Source organism: Vitis riparia, chromosome 14 (assembly GCF_004353265.1).
Source record: "Vitis riparia cultivar Riparia Gloire de Montpellier isolate 1030 chromosome 14, EGFV_Vit.rip_1.0, whole genome shotgun sequence".
NCBI lineage: Eukaryota > Viridiplantae > Streptophyta > Magnoliopsida > Vitales > Vitaceae > Vitis > Vitis riparia.
The window spans coordinates 5,665,916-5,689,089 of NC_048444.1; the positions used below are offsets into that span (position 1 = coordinate 5,665,916).

The following is a 23,174-nucleotide window of genomic DNA, read 5'->3' on the forward strand; positions in this document are numbered from 1 at the left end:
CAGGATGCATTGTCTGGATATATATATAGGTTGCAGGAAGACAGGGATTTATGATTTAGGGTTTTAGGTTTGAATTTTTATTATTATTATTATTATTTTACAGTAGATTTTCAGAATTATTAAAAATAATTTTTTCAAATAATTTAGATTATTAGATTAAAATGATCATTAAAAACCTAATTTTGAAAATATAACCCTTCATCATTTTTTTATTAAGGTTCGATAAAAATACCCTCATTTTTTCTTATAAAAATAATAATTTCTTTTAAAAGTACATGTAAATACTTGAAATAGTTAAAAAAAATTTATTACTATTCAAATAAAAACACGGGAAATTAAATTCACAAGAATATTATTTTCATCCCTTTTAACTAATTAATTCAATAATTTATAGTTTTCATTGTATTTTTAAATTAATTTATTATACTCAAAGATATGTTTTATACTCATGAATGTTCTACCAATATTTTCATATTTTCAATTATTACTCAAAATATTTTATAAAAATTTAATTAAAATTATTTTATTTTAAAAAACAATCTATTTTTTAAAATTATTTAAAAAATATTTTTAAAGGTTTACTTATTTTCAAAAACAACATTTTTTAAAAAATAAATCATTAAAAATGTTAAAATGTGATTTTTTAGAACAAAAAAATTATTATTAAGAATAATTTCTTATTTTTGTTCAAATTATTGAAATAATGTTTTTTAAAAATTATTTATAAAATATATCATTTTAAAACATATCTTGTGAAAAAAAAAGGAGGTGTCCTATAATCTCATTTGTTTGTACTTTATAACTTAATCTCGTTATTTTATACCTTTATCCAATTGAATATATTTCATATAATACATTTATCGCGTTGGATTTAGGGTTTGATAGACACAATTATTATACCTTAGCATTTTTCAATAAAAAATTTATTTTATTAAATTTTATTATAAATCATGTTACATTTATAAAATATTTTCTATTTTACCTACAAATATATATATTGAACAACTAATTTTAAATTATTATAATTAATATATAATGTTTAAAGTAAAATTACTCAAATTTTTATCAATTAATTTGTATTTAACTGTTTACTAAAATTATCTTAAAAATTCCTTTTAACTTATTTATATTCATTTATTTTATTTTTTTTAAAAAAAAGAAACAAAAAACCCTCTAAATGTAATTCTTATTTTTTATTATATTTTGAATAAAAAATATATTACTCAAATTTTAAATGAGGTTTGTTATTATGTATTTTTGTAAACATAAAAGTTTTTAGTAAAATAAATTATCACTACACATATTTGACATATGACACATATTAAAAAGATGATATGTGACAAAATTTGAAGGACTACAAATAAAGTGGAATCTTTTGATTGTTGTAGAACAAAAAAATTAAAAATAGATAAATATTCTCTCATGGAAAAAATTCTAAAGGAAAACAAATATTCTCTCGTGGAAAAAGTTGTAAAGGAAAGCAAATATTCTCATTAAAGTGAAAAAGAATAAAAATAAATAAATAAAATATCATTTTATTGACAAATTTCCTTAATGAAAATTTTTAAAGTTATGCACATAAAAATTATTTTTAAAGCATATTTAAAAATGTCAAAATAGGTTAAAAACAATTTTAGATTCCCAAATGGACTTTTATTTTACAAAATATCATAAAACGGTTTTCAAAAACTGTTCTTAAAAACCATTTTTTTATAATTGTTTTCAATGATGGTTATCAAATGTTTTCTTTTATTACTTATTTGATTGATGTATTCAATAGTGATTGATATTATTTGTAGCAGTCAATTACTATTTATAATATAAATAAATAATTTAAATTTCATATTATTAAATACACTTAAATTAAAAATTAAAATTAATCAACTCTTCTACTTGTGAAGAACAATATAAACCCTTCCTTTATACAACACATGATCTTTTGTCTTCTTAGCTAAAGTGTAGTAGTAGTGCATATCGAACTTCAAATTTAATGTGTATTATGAGATTTATACCATTAGATAAAAGTATAAACTAATAAAAGCAAAGTAGGAAAGTATAAAAAATGAGATCATATATAAATAAATCAAACCAGAAAATGCTACACAATACTATCTGATTGGTTGTACATTTTCAAGTTTTGAGACAAAATAGTCCTAATGAGAAAAAAAATTAATTTTGACTATTTTCTTAAACATATATTCAAAATTGTCATTTTGTTACCATGGAGGAGCACATTATTGTTATTTTTTAAAAAAATATTAAGTTAAAATCGTAATTGTCAAATACAACTTCATTTTTTAACTGAAACCTTAGAAGTAACTTTAATTTTAAATCGAAGTCTCAATTGTCAAATATGACTTTTTTTAGTTTTTAAATGAAGTCTCAATTGTTAAATGTGATTTTAATTTTGAAATGAAACCTCAATTATCAAATACAGTTTCACCGTTAAACTCCTGTTATTTACATGAAATAAAAAGAGTTATATCGCATATAAGTTTGAAAATTAACACGAATCTTATTTTAACATAAAAGACCCTTTTGGCCTAAAAGGGTGCATTTTCAATATGGTATAAAAAAATGACCTTTTTGATACCCTATTCATTTTCTAAGCTAAGGTGTGTTAATATTACTATTTTTGTTTACAAATATATCATTTTGTTAACAAATTAAGACACGTTTTTTTTACTTAATATCACAAAGTGATTATACATATATTATTTTTTTAAAAGAATTCCTAATATATAAATATATATTATTTATAAAAAAAATTCAAATATTTTTATGAGTTTCAATTAATATTTGTTCATCAAATTTTTTTCCTAGTAGACACATCCTACATGCATCTATAATAAAGAGAGAAAGAAACTTACAAGTGAAGTATTGAGGACCAAAGTGGGCCATGGTATTTTTGGTGACAGTGGCTTGCTGACTCGAGTGGACTCTAACCAAAAAAAAAGGACCATGCTGTTTGCACGATCATACCTTACATAGAAGAAACCTGAGCACAACACAGTAGAGAAATCCCAAAAATATAAGGGAGAGTGCCTGATAGTTGATACAGCTTCGAACGTACCGGTAATCGACCTTCCTTCCCTTTCAATCCTTCAGTTTGGAAAGACATGGAGTTGGCTCGTGAAGCGCAGTCCTCAATCCGCAGCCAGAGTCATAGGACTGAAGGGGGGACATGTTTCCACTGTCAGAAGCATGGTCATTGGGCCAGAGATTGTCCCTACAAGTCCCCAACGACAAACCCCTTTCCATCGACTCCCCCGATTTCCCCGACATTCAATGCCGCTGCGGTGCTGGGACTTGCGTCATTCGCATCTCCAGGACCCCGAGGAACCCAGGCAGGAAGTTCTATGCCTGCCCCGCCAAAATGATGGTAAACCCAAATTTTCTTGGGTGGGTTTTTGCTTTTTTTGTTGTGATTCTGATTCTCAGCAATGTTTTCAGGGTGGAGATTGCAATTTCTTTAAGTGGTGTGACACGGTCACGGACCATGAAATCAGCAAGTCTCCTCAGTCCCCTCCGCCTCCGTCATCTATACCCATGTGTCCTTGCGGTGCTGGCATTTGCAGAATTTCTATGGAAAAATTTGGGCCAAACGCGGGTCGAAGATCTTTCATTTGCCCTGTGAAAAAGGTGTGTCATGCATAGTTTTGAGCTCCAGGTGTTCAAGTAGTTTGTATATGACTTACCGTTCCTTCAGTTGATCTCTTGTGCATGTTGAGAATGATTTGTTGTTCTGATCTATTTTGGTCTTTGCTCTGAAGTTTATGGTTTTTTTTTTTGGCAATTTAAGATTTGGGTCTTTAGATTATGTTTGCCGTGAACTTTTCTTTTAGGTTTGAAAGAGCTGTCCCTGAACCATACCTGTAGAACCCCACTTTCTTATAAACCTCACTTTATGAATAGGTTATGGGCAACTAGGTACTTCAAAAGACCATATTACTATACTGAAAAGTTTAGTCTCTTTCCTATTGTTATCCCATTCCTCAATCCAACCATTTGGCTGAATGAGAACTGGAGAACTACTTGATTAAGGTAGGTTGATCAATGGACCTGTCATCATCAGATTCTTTGGTTGCTCCTTTTGACATGATTGCATGGCAGGATAAAGAATTCATTTATGTTTTCTTTCCCAAATTGGGATATGGAGAACAACTGTTTGGATTGGAGTTGAATTTTGATGAAAAGGAAAAAGGGGATAGCGACAGCCCTGAATTAGCTCCTCATGTGAGGCTTCTGTCATCAACCAACTTTTCTGAATGGTGGTTGGGAAGCCTTCTGTATAGTTTTGAATTCTCTATTTCTTGTTGGTTGTTGTCGAACACCAAATCAATTCTCTGGCTTCTTAACATATTTTTATGTATGCAACCATACCATCCTCTTTCCTACTAATTTATGATTATACAAACTAGCTGAGGTGAAAGACATTGGGAAGCATTCTTTATAGTTTTGAATTCTCTATTTTGTGTTTGTTGTTGTAGAACACCGAACCAATTCTGTGGCTTCTTAACATATTTTTATGTATTCAACTATACCATACTTTTTCCTACTATCTTATCATTATACAAACTAGCTGAGGTGCAAGACATCATGTGTATTATGTATCATGTTAAAAATAGTTGTTTACAGACAGTTATTGATTGGTAATGTTGCTGTTTTAACTTGCTTGTGTCGGGTTTAATTGAAGGTAAATGTGGTGAATAATCGTTCCAAGTGATTAATCCAATTTGGAGTTAAATTGTATATCCATGTTTATTGATCCATTCAGATGCTAAACAAACTTCTGGAAGTGAGTGTATTCACTGCCACATGCCACAGGAATTTCACTGGTATGTCTAGACTATGATTAAAACAAGCAGGGAGATGTGAATCAGGGTCATAATTATAGTTTAGAAATGTAATTTCTGGTCCTCTATCTCATGCTTCTAAAAATTCCCGCCTTCTGTAATTTTTGACTATCATGTGCTGTGTACTTTCATGAATCATGCAATTGTCTTAGTTCCCAATTGAAGGACTTTGAATTCTGTCACAGGGACAGGGAGCTTGTAATTTCTTTCAGTGGGAGGATGCTCAGGTAAATTCCAAGGTCAATGATGTAGATGAAACGAAACAGTGTAGCACTCATCAGTCTGCAGGGATCAGCCAACAGGACACTGAAACTGGAAAGAGTTGCTCACTCAAGGAGGGGGCTTTGAGTTTTCAGCATCTGGAGAGGGTGGAGAATTCACCAGTGAAGGAAAATTCTTGTCCCTCAAACCCTGAGGCTGTATTAGGACTGTCAGAGGAACGCAATATGTTGCTGATAGAGAACAGGGGACATGATGAAATCTCCAAATTTCATTCTCTGAAGCTTCATAATGCAGCTGATGTTACTTCATTAGAAGGTCTGTTTCGTATGTGAGTTTTGTGTGCTGTCTTCTGTTTGCTATCTTCCTTTAATATAGCTTATTTTTCCAGTGCAACATCTTCTCGCCTTACGGGATGAGTATAAATATCTATATTTTGGGTGGCAGATCTTGTTCATGAAATTTCACACCTTAATGTCTTGGGTTGGTTGGGCCGACTTGCATTTCCTCCTCCTCGATGTTTAACAGTTCCCCCACCTAAGCCTCTCTTTTGCTGTAAGGTTTTACATGCCCTTCTATGATTATTATTATTATTTTCCCTTCACCTTGCTTCTATGTTCCGACTTTGTTTCTCATTTCTTCAACAGGTGTTTTCCCTTCGTACGATCCCATCTTCGTTCCTACGGATGTTGAGTGTGATGTTGAATGTTTAAGTAACTTATCACAAAGTCCTTCAGATCTGTTGCGGCTTACTCATGGTCAGGATGCTCAGACATTAGATGTTCTTTTGGAACCATCTGGCCTCACAAACCCTCCCAACATTTTAGGAGGCAATGCTGTTATATCTGGGTCAATCTGGGCAGCTTTTCGGCAGGCAGCATTGCATGTCCAAAATGAGCTTCTCACTCTTCTGGAGTTGATGGATCCACAGGATCATGAGTCCATGGTACGAGAAGCAAACTCTGCTTTTGCTGGGTTGGATCGTTTGGGGATTAACTATAGACCCTTCTATGAACGGGTCAAGAAATTCATTGGTTGTGCATCAACATTGGCCCAAATTGAATCAACCATCCGCAATGACCTTGCTTCTCAAGAGCTGATGAACTCCTACCGTAGCAAGATGTCCCATTATGAAAATATCTCTCGTGTCCATAGCAAGGCAATGGGCGCTTTTACATCCTCAGACGACCGCCTTCATTTCCTCCAGAAAGAAGCCATCAGAGTCAGGGAGATGCTCCTCCAAATTGAGACACAGCTATCCTGCTGTGAGGTGGAGACTGCAGTTCTGGAGATCCATCTACTGCAAATCTCTCAAGATATGTTAGAGACTAAGCAGAATTTGGAGGGTGTGTACAAGGCCGCAGGCCAAACCATCCAACTTCAACAGCAGAGAGAAGCTGAACGAAGTGCAGCAAAAGAAGCAATGGAGAGAGCTAGAGTCGAGCTTCGACAATGATGTGTATTTTATGTAAAAAGTAGGAGTCGAGCTACAACAATGTTGTCAGAATTGCGAGTACTCCTTAATTATGTAAATTATTAGCTTTGTATGATCATTAGATGTATGTTGTTTCTCCTCATAGAAATTAAGGGTGTAAGCAAAACTGAAAAAATTGATAAACCGACTCAAACCTGTAAGCAAAACCGCAAAAACTGATGAACCGATCCAAACCAATTAAAACCAATCATATTGATTTGGTTTTCAAAAATAAAAAAATCTGTTTGGTTTGAGAATTTTGAAAACCGATCTTGTTGGTTCAATTTTCGATTTCCTTATCTTCTAATCACTAAAAATCGAATTAAACCGATATTCTAAAACTTATATATGATTGTTTAATATTTGATAATTTTTTTTATATTAGATTCTATTAAAGTAATTCATTATTTTTATATTATGCTTAAAATAATTCTAAATGTATTTAATATATTTTTAACATCAAATCCAAATTGGTTTCAATTAATTTTAAAAATAAATTAGACATTGGGCTTAATATAAATTTAAATGAATCGAATTTGGGCTCAAAATAAACACAAATCTCCAATTAGGCTTAGGATTAAAAATGTTAGTAAGTTGAGTTAAAACCAATTCACAAAAATTGAACTAAACCAATCTCAAAAGGCTTGATTTAGTTTGATTTTTATACTTTAAATCTAGTTGATTCGGTTTTCATCATATATAAAATTGACTATATCGGTTCAATTTATTTTTTATTCAAAAATTGATCTTATTTGCACCCCTAATAGAAATGGTGTTTATTAAATTTACATGCGATATTTAAACAATTTAAAATATTTGAAGTAGAGGAGATGATAAATAAATAAATACGTGACATAAAATAAGAAAAAAAAAATCTAGAGGTAGAATGTGAGCTGGGCTGGTTCGAGTGGGTTTTTTTGGACTCCAAGGTAAATGAGTAATTAATTCTTATTAAGAGTGCATTTAGTAATGATTTTAGAGAGTGTTTCTAACATTTTTTATGCTTGAAAGATAAAAAACTTTAAGTATTAAAAGGAGTAGAAATACTTCCTAAAATCACTGAAACGTGTTCTAAATTCTGAAAACATTAAATTTAGATATTAATACGAATTAATGTTTATCATTGGTTAACAAATATTATAAACGTCAGTCAATTTTCCTCTTCGTATGCGACTCCATCTACTTTATTCTGTTAATTCATAGAGTATAATATACATTAATTATAAGTGTTACTTTTTATCATTTGGAAAAAAAGCTCAACCCAAATTCACCGGTCGAAATTGGGTTAGGGTGAAGCCACGCATATGGGCGGTCGCAGCCACTATGGGTAGGGCGGTATAATCCGCGAATCTGCTCATTGGTTGGCAGCAAAAGTTAACGCAACAATGGACACCCAACGTTATGCGAACAATATAATGATTAATTAAAGAATAGTAAATATTTAAAAGAAAAAAAAAAAAAAAAGGAAAAAGGAAAAAGGTATATATCCCAAACCTGTGCCTATGCTTGGCGTCCAATTAATTACGATCACATTTTTTGCAGTGTGAGAAGGTCACGTTCCTCATCCCGGCGATGACCTGAGATCGGACGCCCACGTGGGGATTCTCGCTTTCAATCTTCATCTTGTCCACGTTTAGTCTTTCTCTCTGCTTTCTGCTCCATTTTTTTTTTTCGTGATTTATTGAAAATTCAAGATTCCCGGGGCTAACACGTTTTCCTGTGGAATTGTAATGGTCTATTGTGTCTCTTTTTTGACCTAAATCTACGTCGGTCAGATTCAACGCTGATTGTTGTTCCAACAATTGGTGACTTTGAAAACCCCCTGTTTTCTTTCTTTTTCTTTTCTTTTTTATTCTTTTGATCTTCTGGATGATGGGCGTGGTGAATTGAGGTGAAGGGCATGTTGGGGATTGTGAAATGGAGGGACAGCGATCGAGTGGTTGCAATCCAGTTAGAAAACCAGGGCCTGTGTCAATGGAGCATGTTCTATTGGCGCTTAGAGAAACCGAGGAGCAGAGGGAGCAGAGGATTCGGAGTCTTTTTAATTTCTTTGATGCGGCAAATGCTGGGTATTTGGACTATGCGCAGATCGAGGCTGGTCTCTCTGCGCTCTGTATACCTGCTGAGTACAAGTACGCTAACGATCTGTTGAATGTGTGTGATGCCAATAGAGATGGTCGCGTTGATTACCAAGAATTCCGGAGGTATATGGACGATAAGGAGCTTGAGCTTTATCGCATCTTCCAAGCCATTGATGTCGAGCATAATGGTTGCATTTCACCGGAGGGCCTCTTTGATGCACTTGTTAGGGCAGGTAAATCAATTTCCTCTATCTTTTCTGATGATGCCCTTAATGATTCTGTTGGCTTAATTTAGACCAGGCACTTAGGGATGATGGAGAGATGTGTTTTCCATGATTTGATTGCTTGCTGCTTGTCGAATAGGAAAATTAGTTGTACAAGACATACAGTCAAGGTGAATCAATCCCGGGATCCAGGGTTTCATTCACCTCAACAATCAGTGGAGATTCTCACTTGCACCTTTAACACATTTAATTTGGGAATTTTGACGCTGGATGTTATAATCTGCCATCTTGATGGACCCAAATTTGTTAATCTTCAATCATACAACCCTTAGCAGACTGCAAATGTCAGCAAAGGAAACATCCTTGCTTTTAGCAACATGTTCTATATGCCTACGGTATTAAGCCGGTGTGTAATCCCTGGGAAGGCCTTTCGTTTTCATGACCACAGTTAGAATATTATTGATGCACACAAGACAATTCCATGAGTGCTTGTCAATGGTAATATTCCCCATCCATTTTTTAATGTCAAACAAAATAATTAGTTGGTATGAATGTGAAAGTACAGAATGATGGGCTATCCTCCATGAGGAATGCACAGAATATACAAGAGAGAGCCAAAAAAATAGAAATGGTACTACAAAATCTTTGGATTTGTTGCAAAACCCACACCAGCAGGGTTCCAAAAACAATTCTGCCACAGTGATGCCTAATAATGTCAGATCCTTAGCTTTATCAAGTTTTCTAAAGAGAATTGATCAAAATGGTAATACCCTTCTTGATAAATGGTTTGGGTTGCTTCAACATGTTTGCTCTAATGATTTGCCAACTTATGGAGTAATTCTGAGTTTTATTTGAAACCAAACAAGCAGTTGCATCGCATCATAATTACATCTTCTATTTCCGGTGATAGTATCATTAGTAGGTTTTAGGCTTTTAGCACAAAGTGAATAATTACTTTCTTTCCTTTTCCCCTTCTGTTGGTCATGTTTGTTCAAATTTGATTAATTTAGATTTAACTGGTTCTTAAGCTATTCAGATTGCAGTTTTTTCATTTTTGTTTGTACCTTGGTTTAGCCTTTTTGCTTATATATACCTTTAAACGGAATTCTTCTCAGAGAATGGTTCCAATTTTAGCTGGTCATTTTCATCCTATAAGCCGCAGCAGTCTCTCTTTTGTAGGGATTAAAATTGATGATGAGGAGCTTGCTCGATTTGTTGAACGTGTGGACAAGGATAATAATGGGGTCATAACATTTGAAGAATGGAGAGATTTTCTTTTGCTCTGCCCACATGAGGCAACTATTGAGAACATTTATCATTACTTGGAAAGGGTGTGCCTTGTTGATATTGGGGAACAAACTGTCATCCCTGAGGGCATCAGCAAGCATGTCCATCCAAGCCGATATTTGATTGCAGGAGGAGTAGCAGGAGCTACATCTCGGACAGCCACTGCTCCTCTTGATCGATTAAAGGTTGTGTTGCAAGTACAAACAACAGAAGCTCGTATTTTTCCAGCACTAAAGGACATCTGGAAGGAAGGTCGTTTCTTGGGGTTTTTCCGAGGCAATGGATTAAATGTCATGAAGGTGGCGCCTGAAAGTGCTATCAGGTTCTACGCATATGAAATGCTGAAAACTTTTGTTGTGAATGCTAAAGGGGGAGGAGATAAGGCTGAGATTGGCATTATGGGGCGCCTTTTTTCTGGTGGTTTAGCAGGTGCTGTGGCACAGACTGCTATTTATCCAATGGATCTTGTAAAGACTCGATTACAAACTTGTGCTCTAGAAGGTGGAAAAGTTCCTAATCTGGGAGCACTGTCAAAAGACATATTGGTTCATGAGGGGCCCCGAGCCTTCTATAGGGGCCTTGTTCCATCTCTTATTGGGATTATCCCTTACGCAGGCATTGATCTTACTGCATATGAATCCTTGAAAGATTTGTCTAAAACACATATTTTTCATGACACTGGTAAGGCTTTACATTTTTACAACCCCCATTTACAAGTCTTAATCTGTGTGTCACTTCTCTGCTTCTTTTTATTGTATTTCTGTTCCTGATCTACCTTGTGTTGTTTCTAAAAAAATTTTCATTTTCTGTAGAACCTGGTCCTCTTTTGCAGCTGGGTTGTGGGACAATTTCTGGGGCTCTTGGGGCAACTTGTGTTTACCCATTGCAGGTTATCAGAACAAGGTAAATTTTTGGCTGTGTCGATTGTTTCTATATCAACTTCTATTCATTTTGGCATCTCCTTATTGGGGCTAATTCTAGTTTTGGTTTTCAGAATGCAAGCTCAGCCCACTAATAAAGCTGATGCTTATAAGGGAATGTCAGACGTATTTCGGAAGACCTTCCAACATGAAGGATTTAGGGGATTCTATAAAGGATTATTTCCCAATCTGCTCAAAGTTGTCCCATCCGCAAGCATCACTTACTTGGTTTATGAGAGCATGAAAAAGAGTCTTGAGCTGGATTAAAGAACTACGCGGCTTTATTTGATGATGATTTGTGATTTGACATTGGCTGACCATTGAGTTGACAAATGGTGGTGGGCTTTGCCATGATAAAAAGACATTGATGGCAAGAATAAAGTTACTAATTGAGTAGATAATATATGATTGTTTCACTATACTAGAGATATTATGCTAGTGTTGGATATATTGTGAGGGCAAAATTGGCTTGTCCTTGGACTGGTGGTTGCTTGAAGCTTCTTTTGAGCTACATAGGCATCACCATATATTGTTGTATGATACAGGGAACATAAACAGAGACACATGGGTAGACTCCAATTTTGTAATTCTTTATGCGGCTTAATGTTATTGGAAGTACAACATCTTCTGTATTTCTCCCTCCACAGGCCTCCACCTTCCTCCAGCAGTGCCTACTCAACCTTTTTCTTTTGCACCCTGAAATATTCCTCAAGCCTTCTTGTTGCAACAGGAACCCTACAAAAGCTTGAATTTTATTCTCGAAACTACAGTGAAGTATTGGAGGAGGAGTTTTCTGTCTCTTTTTTTTTTCTTCTTTTTCTTTCTTACCTTTTCAACTATGTGTGCTTGTTTAGAATGTATTGGGAAAGCTTGGGAAATCATTCACCAGCTGAAGATTGGGATCTTCCATTATAAAACATGTAGGCTTTCCTGGTACTAGGATTGTAATGTACGTGTTTTTCACCCCCACTGGTCAGGGTTGTGATGGAGTGGGTGGTTTTGTGCTACCAGAAGCTGCTGTTTTAGATGTCACTGGAACACGTTAAGCAAACTACCTTAGAGCATCCAGCTGATGAGGAATCAGCGTGCCCATGTGCCCCAAGGGAGCCGCTCTCGACGACATTCTTATTCTTGCCCCAGAATTGGAAAGGTAATCTATTATTGCTCGAACAATCTTCCAACCACTTCATCTCTGCCAGTGCCAGTTTCATGAAACAATCCAATTAGTTAATTTAGTTGTGTGGGTTCTTTTTTTCTTGGAGAAAAGGTGTTAAGTCCAGTTGATAAAGGGGAATATAACAATTCAATTGCAGGATGGTTTTGTCGCAACAAATTTCTCCCATAGAGATGTTATCCGGTTTAGGTTTAGTAGGTTCTCATGATTTTAAAATGTCATAAATAAGAAGAATACATGCATAATGTTGGAGGAAAATGATTCAAACATGTTGCCCGTTAGAAGAAAACGATAGAGCCTTCCTTTTTCGCCAGGACCCTTGTTTGGCTAAAAGTTTAACGTAACTCTATCCCTATTAAGGATAAAGTAAGCTTGCAGACAAACGCGCCAATAAGAATCTCCCACCCTAGATGAGGAAGGAAGGATGAAATAAAGGGCTAGGATCTAACACTTAGCCCATCCAACGGCCCATAGAAGGTTCCTTTCCATTGGTCTCTATCTCGGTGAGCATACACATATATATATATATATACCAAGCGCCCGAAATCTTTTCCTGCTCCGCTGCTGCTTGACTTTGGTAGGAGGGTTTCAGCTTCTGCTAAAGTTTCTACCAAGATGGTAATGCCTCTCTCTATTCCTCGGATTTAAGTTTTCTTCTTTCTACTTCCTGCTTTTTGGTTGATTTTGTTATGATCTTGTGCGATCCAGAGTTGGTTCAGGGTTTTAAGTGTAAATTATGGGATTTATTGTGGCTAATTTGATGTTGATCGTAATGTGGGGATTAGGTTCTTCCAAACGATATTGATTTGCTGAACCCGCCGGCGGAGCTGGAGAAGAGGAAGCACAAACTCAAACGCCTTGTTCAGTCCCCCAATTCCTTCTTCATGGTATTCATGCCTTGTGTTGTATTGCTTTCTTCTTGTTGACATTATTAATTGCTTAAATTCTGATTTGATTTATTTTCTATTGGAAGGATGTGAAATGCCAAGGCTGCTTCAACATGTAAGTAATGTTCCGTTATTGCTTTGTTTCAACTTTGATATATTTTTATGTTATTGATTGGAATTTGGGAAGTAAACGGGCAATTCATTTGATTTTCAGAACCACTGTTTTTAGCCACTCCCAGACTGTGGTAGTTTGCGGTAACTGCCAGTTAGTGCTGTGCCAACCAACAGGTGGGCGTTCCAGGCTCACGGAGGGCTGCTCTTTCAGGAAAAAGGGGGACTAAGGGTGCTCCTCTTTTACCCTTTTTTTGTTAGTCAGGATGACAATGGAACTTGATTTTTGTTTTTCTTTTGGTATAATAGTTGAGGGATTTACAACACTACTTGGCCTTACGTTGCTAATTTAGGTTTTCCTTGATGCCATTGAAAGATTGGAGTTTCTTGTCAGTATTTTGGCTTGAATTTTATAGTTCTAGGTTTTTCTCATTGCCCAAATTCTACTTGATATTGTGCTATCGTGAATGGTGCAGTCTATCCTCGTGACCATCAATATGAAAATGATAGTTTCTTGCCAGTATTTTGAGTTGCATTTTATAATTATAGATTTTACTCTTTGTCCAAATCTACTTGATTTTGTGCTGTTGTGAATGAAGAGGTCTACCCTTGTTACTGTCAATATGAAAACACATTAAGCCCTTAATGAGATAATTTATTGAAGGGAAATAGCTCCTTTATAGTTTCTCTATGTGTGTGTGTTGGGAAAGGGTGGACTTGAGGTACTACTTTTAAGAACTGCTTAGGTATTCGACTGGAGCTGCATGTGCACATTCACTGAAGTATCAAATGCTATTATATAAATTTGCATATACATGTTGTTCAGTTACCTACATTTGTTTTGGTGCTTGCTTTAGTCTCCTTGTTGGGATGTCATAAATTTTTGAGATCTAAATTTATTGTTCCAATAGATTTGCTATGGCTTTTTTATATTGAAAGATAATATCATAGTCTTTTGGAGATTAATAAATTCCAAATAAATGGGGATTTCTTATGCTCCTAAAGCCTGGTTTAGGTGGCAAATAGTCGGAATGGGGATTAGAAAAGTGGCTGTTTCAATTCCATGTGAACAGAAAAAGGGAAAATTTCTTATATTTTTTTTAGTTGGCAAATAAGAAAATATATTGAATGTGCCTAAGAGGAGGCACACCAAAGTATGATGTGTATGACAGGTGCCTAATCTAAATAAGGGAAGGGTTTTAAAAAAAAAAAAAAGACAACCTCTCCTTACTTGAAGCTCAGCCAATCTCCAAAGGAAATTTTCTTATGTTTGAGGGTTTTAAACTAAAACTACATGAAAAAAAAAAGGGTTTCTTAAACCATGACCGTTTCTAGGAACATGTAGGTTTAAACTAGGTATGGCAGGAAAATATTGGCAAGTGATGGAATAGGACTGGGATTTTAAATCTTTTTTTGTGTCCTAACAAATACACATTATAATTGGAAAAGGAATTTGGGGGGTAGAGGGTTGGGGTTAAGTTTTGGCCGGTTGGGGGATTTGTGTTTGGGTGGGATGCAATTATCCCCAAGATAGAGATACCTTATAGAGGGTTGAGACTTATGAATTATTGCTATGGGATCTAGGTGAGAGGTTGAGATGAGAAACAATACTACTAGTTAAAAAAAAGGATGATAAACAATGCTACCTATTAAAAAAAGATGAGAAACTATTTTGTTTGCCCATCAAAAAGTAAAAGAGAGACAATTTTAGTATTCTCGTTCACTTCTTTTCAATATTTTGAGGTATCTTCTCTGCAAGAAGGTCAATGTTGATGTGTAATGAAAACAATAGGCATGTCTCATAATCCTCCTGTACATGAAGAACAATTAAGCTTCAATGTTGTATCAACAATATGAAAATTGAACATAAGTCACCATAATGGAACGGATGGTAAAAGTCTCTTGCCAAAGGTCAAGAGAAGAGTCTGTTGTCTTAGAGCATTCTCGAGTTTTATTGTCTATAGTGTAAAATTAAATGGCTGAATTATATTAATTCTGAATTTGTAGCCAGTGAAAGAATAGATTAAACTCATATAATAATCACAAAAATGAAGATAGAAAATGGGGTTAAGCTCACTTAAATTCCTAAAATAACAAAGGACTGTTAGGAACAAGTTATTTTGTTTCAATGATACGACAAAGAATTGCAGGGTTTCATTTCAGGTAGAAATGGAAACAAGATCATTCAGGAATAGTATGGAGAGGAAGAGAGGGGTTGGAGTTATTGCAAAGTGAGGGAAGGGTAGAGTTTGGGGTATGGAAAAACATCAAAAGGGGATGGGACTTGGTCAGTAATAAAGTATCCTTTAAGGTGAGAAATGTAAGAAGGGTGAAGTTTTGGAAGGATGAGTGGTGTGACGATGAATCCATACTCGTGTAAGCCTTAGCATTGTCAAAAAAGGCTATGGTGGTGGATGTTTGGGATGATTTGGGTGAGGGGGGCTATTGGAATTTGTTTCTTTTAACACTTGAATGATTGGGACCTAGATTGACAATGCAGGGGCTTTTTCTTAAGGTTGCAAGAAAGGTCCTTGAAAAGGGAAGAAAATGATAGGGTGGTTTGGATGGACTCAAGGAATGGGGTCTTCTTTGTCAAATCTTTGCATTCCGTCTTGGAGTCGGAGTGTATAATTCCTTTCCTGGTAGACATTATTTGGAACCCCATGGGTCTTCTTGTCTAAAACAATTTTTTTTGCTTGGGAGGTTAGCTAGGAAAGGTGTCGACTTTGCTCTTTGATGAATAGATTTCTCCTTTGCAAGAGTGAAGAGGAATTAATTGATTACATCCTCCTACAGCCAAAGTAAGGGGAGTATGGCAGTTGTTCTCCTTATTGGGCATTGTTTGGGTTCTTCCTTCTATGGTTGGAGAAACTCTTTTAACTTAACGTTATTTTTTTGTGGGAAGAAAACACAAGAAGGTTTGGAGGGTCTCTCTTTTGTGCATTTTTGGACAATTTGAAAGGAAAGGAATTGAAGAGTGTTTAAGAGCGGGGGACAACCAATTCAATTGCTAAAGTGCTCTTTCCTTAGAGGTATAGTGTTATGGGTTATCATGGATATCGAAGAAGGTTTAATGCCTTTAATGGGTTTTGTGGATTGGGTGGAATATAATTGAGGGAGAGCAGTTTTTTTGTGTTCTCTCTTTCTGGAAAAGCCTTTTGGTACCCATTCTATACATCTTGTGTACATTGGTGTATAGCTTTTTTATTCATATCCATGATATCTTTTTGCTTGCTTATCAAAAAGATTGTGTGGGTGCGATGCTTTGGTTTGTCCTGTTTTACTGGTAAAAAATAATAATTTTTATTATCCTTGGTGGTTAGGCAGTGTTGGAAGTTTGGGAGTATTGTTCTGCGTATGGGTTGTGATAGTTAGCCAAAAAGATTTGACATCAAACCAAACCTAATTTCCTTGTGAACATCAATTGGCCTTAAAAATTTGATTTCAAATCAATACCAATCTTTTATGATTAATCAGGCCTGAAAGACCAATTTCAGACTAATGAATCTTTATTTTTACTTTTTTTTACTCCTAGTTAGATTATCATCCATTTAAGTAAATTGCTCTTTTCGCTTAAAACACCCTCCTATTTAAGGATTGGGATTTGGAAAACCAAGCCCAACAACTTAAAATTGTATCCATTGAAATATGCATCTGCCATCCCATGATTCACCTAGGTCTTCTTGAAGTTGGTGTCCAGTGACAACCATCCCTCACTGCATAACAAAGCGTGTTTTCCCTACCTGATCCTAAGTCCCAACCAGTTCCCGATTACTTTTGAAGGCTCTCCGTCGCTGCAAACTCAGTCTGTTGTTTAATTAAGTGCCTAATTTGTGTTCACTTTTGATGGTGTGCTTCTTGTATAAGACTTAAGAGTCTCTTTTACAGGGCTTTTAGAAAGCACCGCTAGCATAAAAAGCTTATTTGAAGAAAAATCAGTTGTTTGGCAAAGTTTATAATTATTTTTAAAAAGTTAAAAAAATCATTTAAAGTGCTTCTTGAAGAAGCATTTTGACATACGATTCTTCCAAAAATACCTATAAAGAATTCTTCCAAATTTTAGAGAAAACATTTATATTAATTGCACTGCCAAAAATGTACTCTTAGTTGGGTATGAGAAAGGTATTCATCATCTTGTTTTGCTGGCATGTTGACTGCCTGGAATTCTGGAAATCTTATCCTTTGGGTTTGTGCCCAATGCCGGTTGTTTTTGGGAGCAAGTTGGAAATTAAAGAGCACTTGCCTTGCGTTAAGCATAGGGAGGTTGTGACCACAAAATTGAAGCCTAAGAGCTAACATCATTAGGCCTCCAAATGACTTCTACCAGGCCAGAAAAGCCCACTAGTTAGAGAAGCAAAATCAATGTCAGTTTCAACTTTCAAGCACTTAAAAACATTTGCCGTCTTGTCATTTTATATGGCATGACAGATGTTTCTTTATCAAATAGAAGCCAATCCCTTCTATTTGGAGCCTACTCGAATGATTGGACTCCAAGAATCTGATGCCATCTGGCTCGTTTGAAACAGTCATTTTAAATATCAAAGTTCATGGCAAAGGGATGGGGACTACACGGAAGTGTGTTGTTTGATAAGGTCCGAGACTATAAAAAGACAAAGGGACCGCCCCAAGATTAGGAGAAGAGGTTGCAGACCAGTCGTATCCTCTATAGTCTAAAATTATACTGGTGCCATCATAGAGCCTGCACAAATCGATCAGAGTTTTAGTTTGGGTGGAAGTAGAAAATATAAGAGAATGAAGGCCATAAATGTTGACATGTGTGAGTGGAAAGCTGTGGTGTCAATCATTTATGGTAGCAAGAAGTAGCAATAGTTGGTTTGGTAGGGGTCCTATTCATGGAGACATGACATTGGGAGAACAATTGGCCTCATATAATGTCTTGATAAAGGCTCCAAAATGGGCTGACTCAGGTAAACGCCCCCCACCCCCCACCTTCTTCTTCCTCTGTCACTATTTTATCCCCAACCCCATTTTGTAGATAAGGCTGGTAGATTTCTCCTTTGCTTACCAACCTATTTGGAGCCTTATACCCCTCCCACCCTCTAATGCCTTGTTATCTCACGTCTCCTCTCTTCTACTTACTCTCCTTCAACTAGATAATATTAATTAAAAACTTTGTGCCCAAAAAAAGTTCAATAAAAATAAATACCCATCTCTATCTTGCCACATGGAGGTTAACAGCCTCTTTGTTTGTAGCGGCAGGCACGTGTGTTGAAAATTTGAACCCATGCCGGGACAAGATCACAATCAGACAGTAACATATACTGTAAACAAAAACTGGCCTTCATAAATTATGAAGCATATAACAATAAAACTCTAATCATTAAATATATACATTTTGCAGGAAAATACAAAAACGTTTTAATGATTTTTTTAAGTTTTCATGCAATTTCTTGAATATTTCCATGGCATGTGCTCTTGAATGGATTGATTTCTCATCAGGCCGGTGTTGATGGCAGGTTGTGGGGTGTCTGGTTTGCCCTTTCTTAATCTTTTTTATATTTGTAGTATATGGTTCACATGTTGCTTGACATTATTGATTAGATTGCGTATAAAAGAGTGTTGTGACTTTGGGGATGAAGATCAACAATGCATTAATCTTTTGACAATTGGAAAGAAAACTCTAGTAGTCATGAGTACTTGAAATAATGTATTGGTATGTGCATAGAAACTAAACTAAGAATATTAAAACCTTATTTTAAAATGATATTAAAATTATATAGACTAAAGTTCAGTTTGGGAGAGCTTCAACCTTTAAAGGTGAAGGGTAATTTTTTAAGGGTGTCTTACACTTTTTAGTGTGATTTTTATTCACATTTTGAAGAACTTAGGTTAGAGGAATAGGATGATTATGGCTTTCCTCAAAGGTGATGTGGGAATAGATTTTTATTTAGTTAAAAATTAAAAAAGAATAATTTTTTTTTTTATATTTAATGAAATATTTTAAATATAGTTCTCAAATATAAAATTACTTTTACTTGCTATTAAATGTACATGTGGAATGCTATCCAACCAAGTCTTATATCTTGGTATCTATTTATAAGTCAATATATATATGTTGGGTTGTCTTTTTAGGGTGTATTCTTGTGATCCTTACAAAAATTCATGAGTGAGGAAATCAGACATTGACTTTTTTACTCCTCTAATATAATCAATTTGAAAATCAAAGATAGTTAAAATAGTTTGTCATCTAGTGAAAATATCACTTAGAAGTTATATTTTTAACATCTTTTTGTAAAATTGATTTTGATAATTTGCAACCAACATGGATTAAAAACCTTTGGTTTAAAAGATCATTTTGAAATTTTGAGATGTATAAAACAATTTGTAATTTTTTTTTTAATGGTATTGTAGTTGAGCTATCTTGGTTCCATGTTCTTGAAGTAAATTACTAATATTTTCCTATCACCATCCTTTTGCTTAATGATTCTACCATATTCTATTTCTGAAACATCTATTTTAACAACCTTGAAACCATCTAGGTTGGCTATGTTTAGGTAAGGTAAAGTCTTCACTCTAGTCTTAATAAGTACAACAATTCTAATATGCTCTTTGGTCCATGGAGGAAGATCCTTTTTTAAGTCTATGTCTTATAGGGGCATCAATCTAACTTGGGTCTTTGATAAAATCTAATACATAGTTAAGACTTCCAAAGAAATGTTATAGTTGTTTTTTATATTAAACCTTGTTAGGAAACTTATCAACAAACTGGATTACTCTCTGAATTGAAGTTATGACTTTTTGGTAAATATGATGTCTTACAAAACTAATTTTAGTTTGGAAAAGATTTATCTTGGAAGTTAACAAACTTAAACCATTGTCCTTGACAAACAATGAGGCAGTCTAAATAAAAATAAAAGATTTCATTCATTATATTTTGAAATTTAAAGGGTGCATTTTTAAGTCCAAAAGGCATAACATTTCATTCATAGTGTCCAAAGGGTGCATTATTGGTTGTCTTGTAATGATCTTTCTTAACAATTTGGATTTGCCAAAATCTTGATTTCATATCAAACTTAAAAAATTTTTGGACTTAACTAATTTCTAGAGAAGAACGTTGTTTGAGATAGGATATCTAATGCATCTTAATGCATCATTAAGAGGTTTATAACTAATTACAAGCCTAGATATTCCCTTTTTACGTTTTGCTTGCTTTCGAACATAAAAGGTAGAACAACTCCAAGGAGATTTAGATTTTCCTAGTAGTTTTTTTATTAAGGAGTTTACATATTTTAGTTTCATAGTATCTTAATAATTCTTGATTCATTTGGATTTGTCTTGACTTAGTAGGAATATTTTTTCTCTCTAAATTTTAGGTTATAAGGTAGTTCCATCTCATGCTTATTTCTATACCAAAATGCATAGGGGATTTTGACTAGACGTCTTTAACTATCTTTTCTTTAAACCTTTGGATGACCTTTTCGGTTTTCTTAACCTTTAATTGTTCTTCTATTCTTTTATGACCAACTTCTTAGACTAAAAAGTTAATATGGTTGTGAATTCTTTTAGAAATAGGTGTTGACCTTAATTCATTTCGATTGCTTTCATATGGAGGATAGGTAAATTGAAAGAGAATCTCCCAATTTAGGAGTTCCATTTTTATCTCTTGGTTATCTACTTTGAGGTCTTGAAACAAAAGAAAGGGTTGTTAGATGCATATTCCTTGATTACAAATATATGCTTTAGATAACTTGTAATTAATATTAAGCGTAGTTCCATTAACATTGTAAAAGGTTTCTTTAGTTTTTTTCATAATACTTAGTTGGAACTAATCTTTTTTTAATACAATTTAAAGCTGCTCCTAAATCTATTAAGGTTATAGTCTTGATGGTGAATTTTTTGGTAATGACAATTGTTAAGGAAACATTCCATTTTTGAAAAATTACTTTGCTTATGACATTAAGTTATGATTCTTTACTTACTAAAACTTCATTAGTTTTTTTATGATTCTAGTATATTTGACTTATTATCACTCAAGCTTTTATTTATTTGGTCTAAGAGATTTGTTAACTCGATGTTAGCGTATCTTTTGAATTCTTTTACTTTGCTTTACATTGTCTTATTTATTCTTGAAGGCATTTAATTGTTACTTCCTTAAAAGAGTTAAGGCTAAACCTTGATTAAATTTCATCCAAGTTATAAGGTTTTATAGTCTTCTTATTTTTTAGTTTGTGGATAGATTTCTTAAAGATTTCATATGACTTTACTTTTATCGAAGAGTCTTCTACTTCATTAAGTAATTCTAAAATTAATTCTTTTCTTCGATGATAACATTTATAAGCTCAAGGTAACATTCACACTTGCTCTTGATACATTCTTCCCAATCACTAGAAGTTTGACTTATGCTTTCATCAATTTCTTGAAGATGGTTAATATCATCTTGATTATTCAATTAGTTTATGGATTTAGATTTTGAAATGTTTGACATTGAATCACATAACATATCTTTTAACTTATCTGAAATATTCAAGTAATAAGCCTTTTATCTTACAGTCTTTCTTAAAATATCATACTTTTCCACATTTAAAGCACAATTGATTTGAGTGTGAAGAAGTTTTCATTTTTTTATGAGGTTTTCAATAGATTTTTTGATATATTATTTTATCTATATTTTCCATATCTTCCTTTTTTATTAAAGTAAAAATTCTCCTAATTTTGCTTAGATGAAGGCTTAGTTTCCTTTTGGCCAAATACAAACTAACTACAAAATGTTCCAAATTCATTCTTATAGATTTTTTGTCGAGATATTAAGCTTGAGTTCATAACTTAATAGTCATTGTATGCAAGCTCCCTATGAATAGGTGTCTCTGCGAATTTTAGGAAAGAAGCTTGATCAATACTCAATAATCGGTTAATATTATTGCTTAGAAAAAAAATATGTAAGTAGGCTTCATCTAGCATAGGTCTTACCATACCAATCTAATAGACCATCACTATGATAGTATCCATCATATACATCAACATCGAATACCTTGTAGACTATCAAACATGTTACACAATTTTAATTATAAGGTGTGAACTAATCAATGATAGTTTTTAGATCCAAAGGCTTTTTTTTTTTTATGAAACTTCATAGTGTTCCCATTGTAATTGACATACCATTGGGGTGGTATCCAACATGTTAAATCGGGGTAACTATCCACAAGAGAATTATTTGATCAATGTTATATTATGTTTTTACTCAATGTTCTAACTAAATTAATAAAAAGCCTTTTGTTTATACTTTGTTTAGTCTAGTAAGTTAGGTCTACAATGAGATAGACTTAAGAGAATACCTAATGAATTGATTTACTTCGCTAGCTGTTTTGACTCCTTAAGGACAATTATTTTTAGTCTCTTGATTATGGCATTGGTGCAAATTTGGTGACTTAAAAGTTCTATATCCAAGTGTAGAAAGGGATCTTGCGTATGCAAAGGACCCCAACACATGTAGATAGTTACTCGAGGAAAAAAAGACGAGTAATCTCCTAAACACACTACATTCTACTTAGAAAATTTGAAATATTTGAGTATGATGACTCGTTACTTAAATAGGATTAAATCAATACTCTTGAGTATTGAATTGCTTTGACCATCGACTAAAGATGACAATAGTGTAGGGACCCCTCTCCCTGATGACACGTGGCACGCATTTCTATCTGGATCAGCTCTATCCGGATTTCCCCAAGAGGACACGTGACGCGCTTCTCCTATCCGGACGACCGTCATATCACATCCGGATCACCGACATATCCTATCCGGATATGTTTGTCCGGATCGTTGACTGAAGTAAGCATGCCTTACTACGTCATTCTGACAACCTACCACAACCCACGTTTCGCCGCCTGCAGAGCGAAAAGACAGGAATGATGGCAAGATGACAAGTCATCTCCCAAGATTTCTAACAGCCGCCTGTAGGGTGATGATGTCACTGCCACCACCTA

General features: G+C 34.3%; 3 protein-coding genes across 3 annotated transcripts; all 3 read left to right on the forward strand.

The window, feature by feature from the left end:
- The first annotated feature begins 3,010 nt into the window (after nucleotides 1-3,010).
- Nucleotides 3,011-6,652, forward strand: LOC117929862. The gene is made up of 5 exons (XM_034850281.1): nucleotides 3,011-3,382; nucleotides 3,454-3,642; nucleotides 5,042-5,393; nucleotides 5,523-5,630; nucleotides 5,723-6,652. The coding sequence occupies exons 1-5, from the start codon at nucleotides 3,185-3,187 to the stop codon at nucleotides 6,529-6,531; spliced, it is 1,656 nt and encodes a 551-aa protein (XP_034706172.1). The 5' UTR covers nucleotides 3,011-3,184; the 3' UTR covers nucleotides 6,532-6,652.
- Nucleotides 6,653-8,049: 1,397 nt separating this feature from the next.
- On the forward strand, nucleotides 8,050-11,703 carry LOC117930700 (calcium-dependent mitochondrial ATP-magnesium/phosphate carrier protein 2-like). Its single transcript, XM_034851346.1, has 4 exons — nucleotides 8,050-8,863; nucleotides 10,034-10,822; nucleotides 10,954-11,044; nucleotides 11,136-11,703. Exons 1-4 carry the CDS (start codon nucleotides 8,467-8,469, stop codon nucleotides 11,326-11,328), a joined length of 1,470 nt encoding a protein of 489 aa, XP_034707237.1. The 5' UTR covers nucleotides 8,050-8,466; the 3' UTR covers nucleotides 11,329-11,703.
- Nucleotides 11,704-12,747: 1,044 nt separating this feature from the next.
- On the forward strand, nucleotides 12,748-13,756 carry LOC117930701 (40S ribosomal protein S27-2-like). The gene is made up of 4 exons (XM_034851347.1): nucleotides 12,748-12,853; nucleotides 13,021-13,122; nucleotides 13,209-13,237; nucleotides 13,337-13,756. The coding sequence occupies exons 1-4, from the start codon at nucleotides 12,851-12,853 to the stop codon at nucleotides 13,461-13,463; spliced, it is 261 nt and encodes an 86-aa protein (XP_034707238.1). The 5' UTR covers nucleotides 12,748-12,850; the 3' UTR covers nucleotides 13,464-13,756.
- Nucleotides 13,757-23,174: the final 9,418 nt, after the last annotated feature.

Coding starts and splice junctions, on each gene's coding strand:
- LOC117930700 (XM_034851346.1), top strand. CDS start 8,467: ATGGAGGGACAGCGATCGAGTGGTTGCAATCCAGTTAGAAAACCAGGG. Junction 10,823..10,953: donor ACATATTTTTCATGACACTG/GTAAGGCTTTAC, acceptor CATTTTCTGTAG/AACCTGGTCCTCTTTTGCAG. Junction 11,045..11,135: donor TTGCAGGTTATCAGAACAAG/GTAAATTTTTGG, acceptor TTTGGTTTTCAG/AATGCAAGCTCAGCCCACTA.
- LOC117930701 (XM_034851347.1), top strand. Junction 13,123..13,208: donor CCCCCAATTCCTTCTTCATG/GTATTCATGCCT, acceptor TTCTATTGGAAG/GATGTGAAATGCCAAGGCTG. Junction 13,238..13,336: donor TGCCAAGGCTGCTTCAACAT/GTAAGTAATGTT, acceptor TTTGATTTTCAG/AACCACTGTTTTTAGCCACT.
- LOC117929862 (XM_034850281.1), top strand. CDS start 3,185: ATGTTTCCACTGTCAGAAGCATGGTCATTGGGCCAGAGATTGTCCCTA. Junction 3,643..5,041: donor TCATTTGCCCTGTGAAAAAG/GTGTGTCATGCA, acceptor ATTCTGTCACAG/GGACAGGGAGCTTGTAATTT. Junction 5,631..5,722: donor ACCTAAGCCTCTCTTTTGCT/GTAAGGTTTTAC, acceptor TTTCTTCAACAG/GTGTTTTCCCTTCGTACGAT.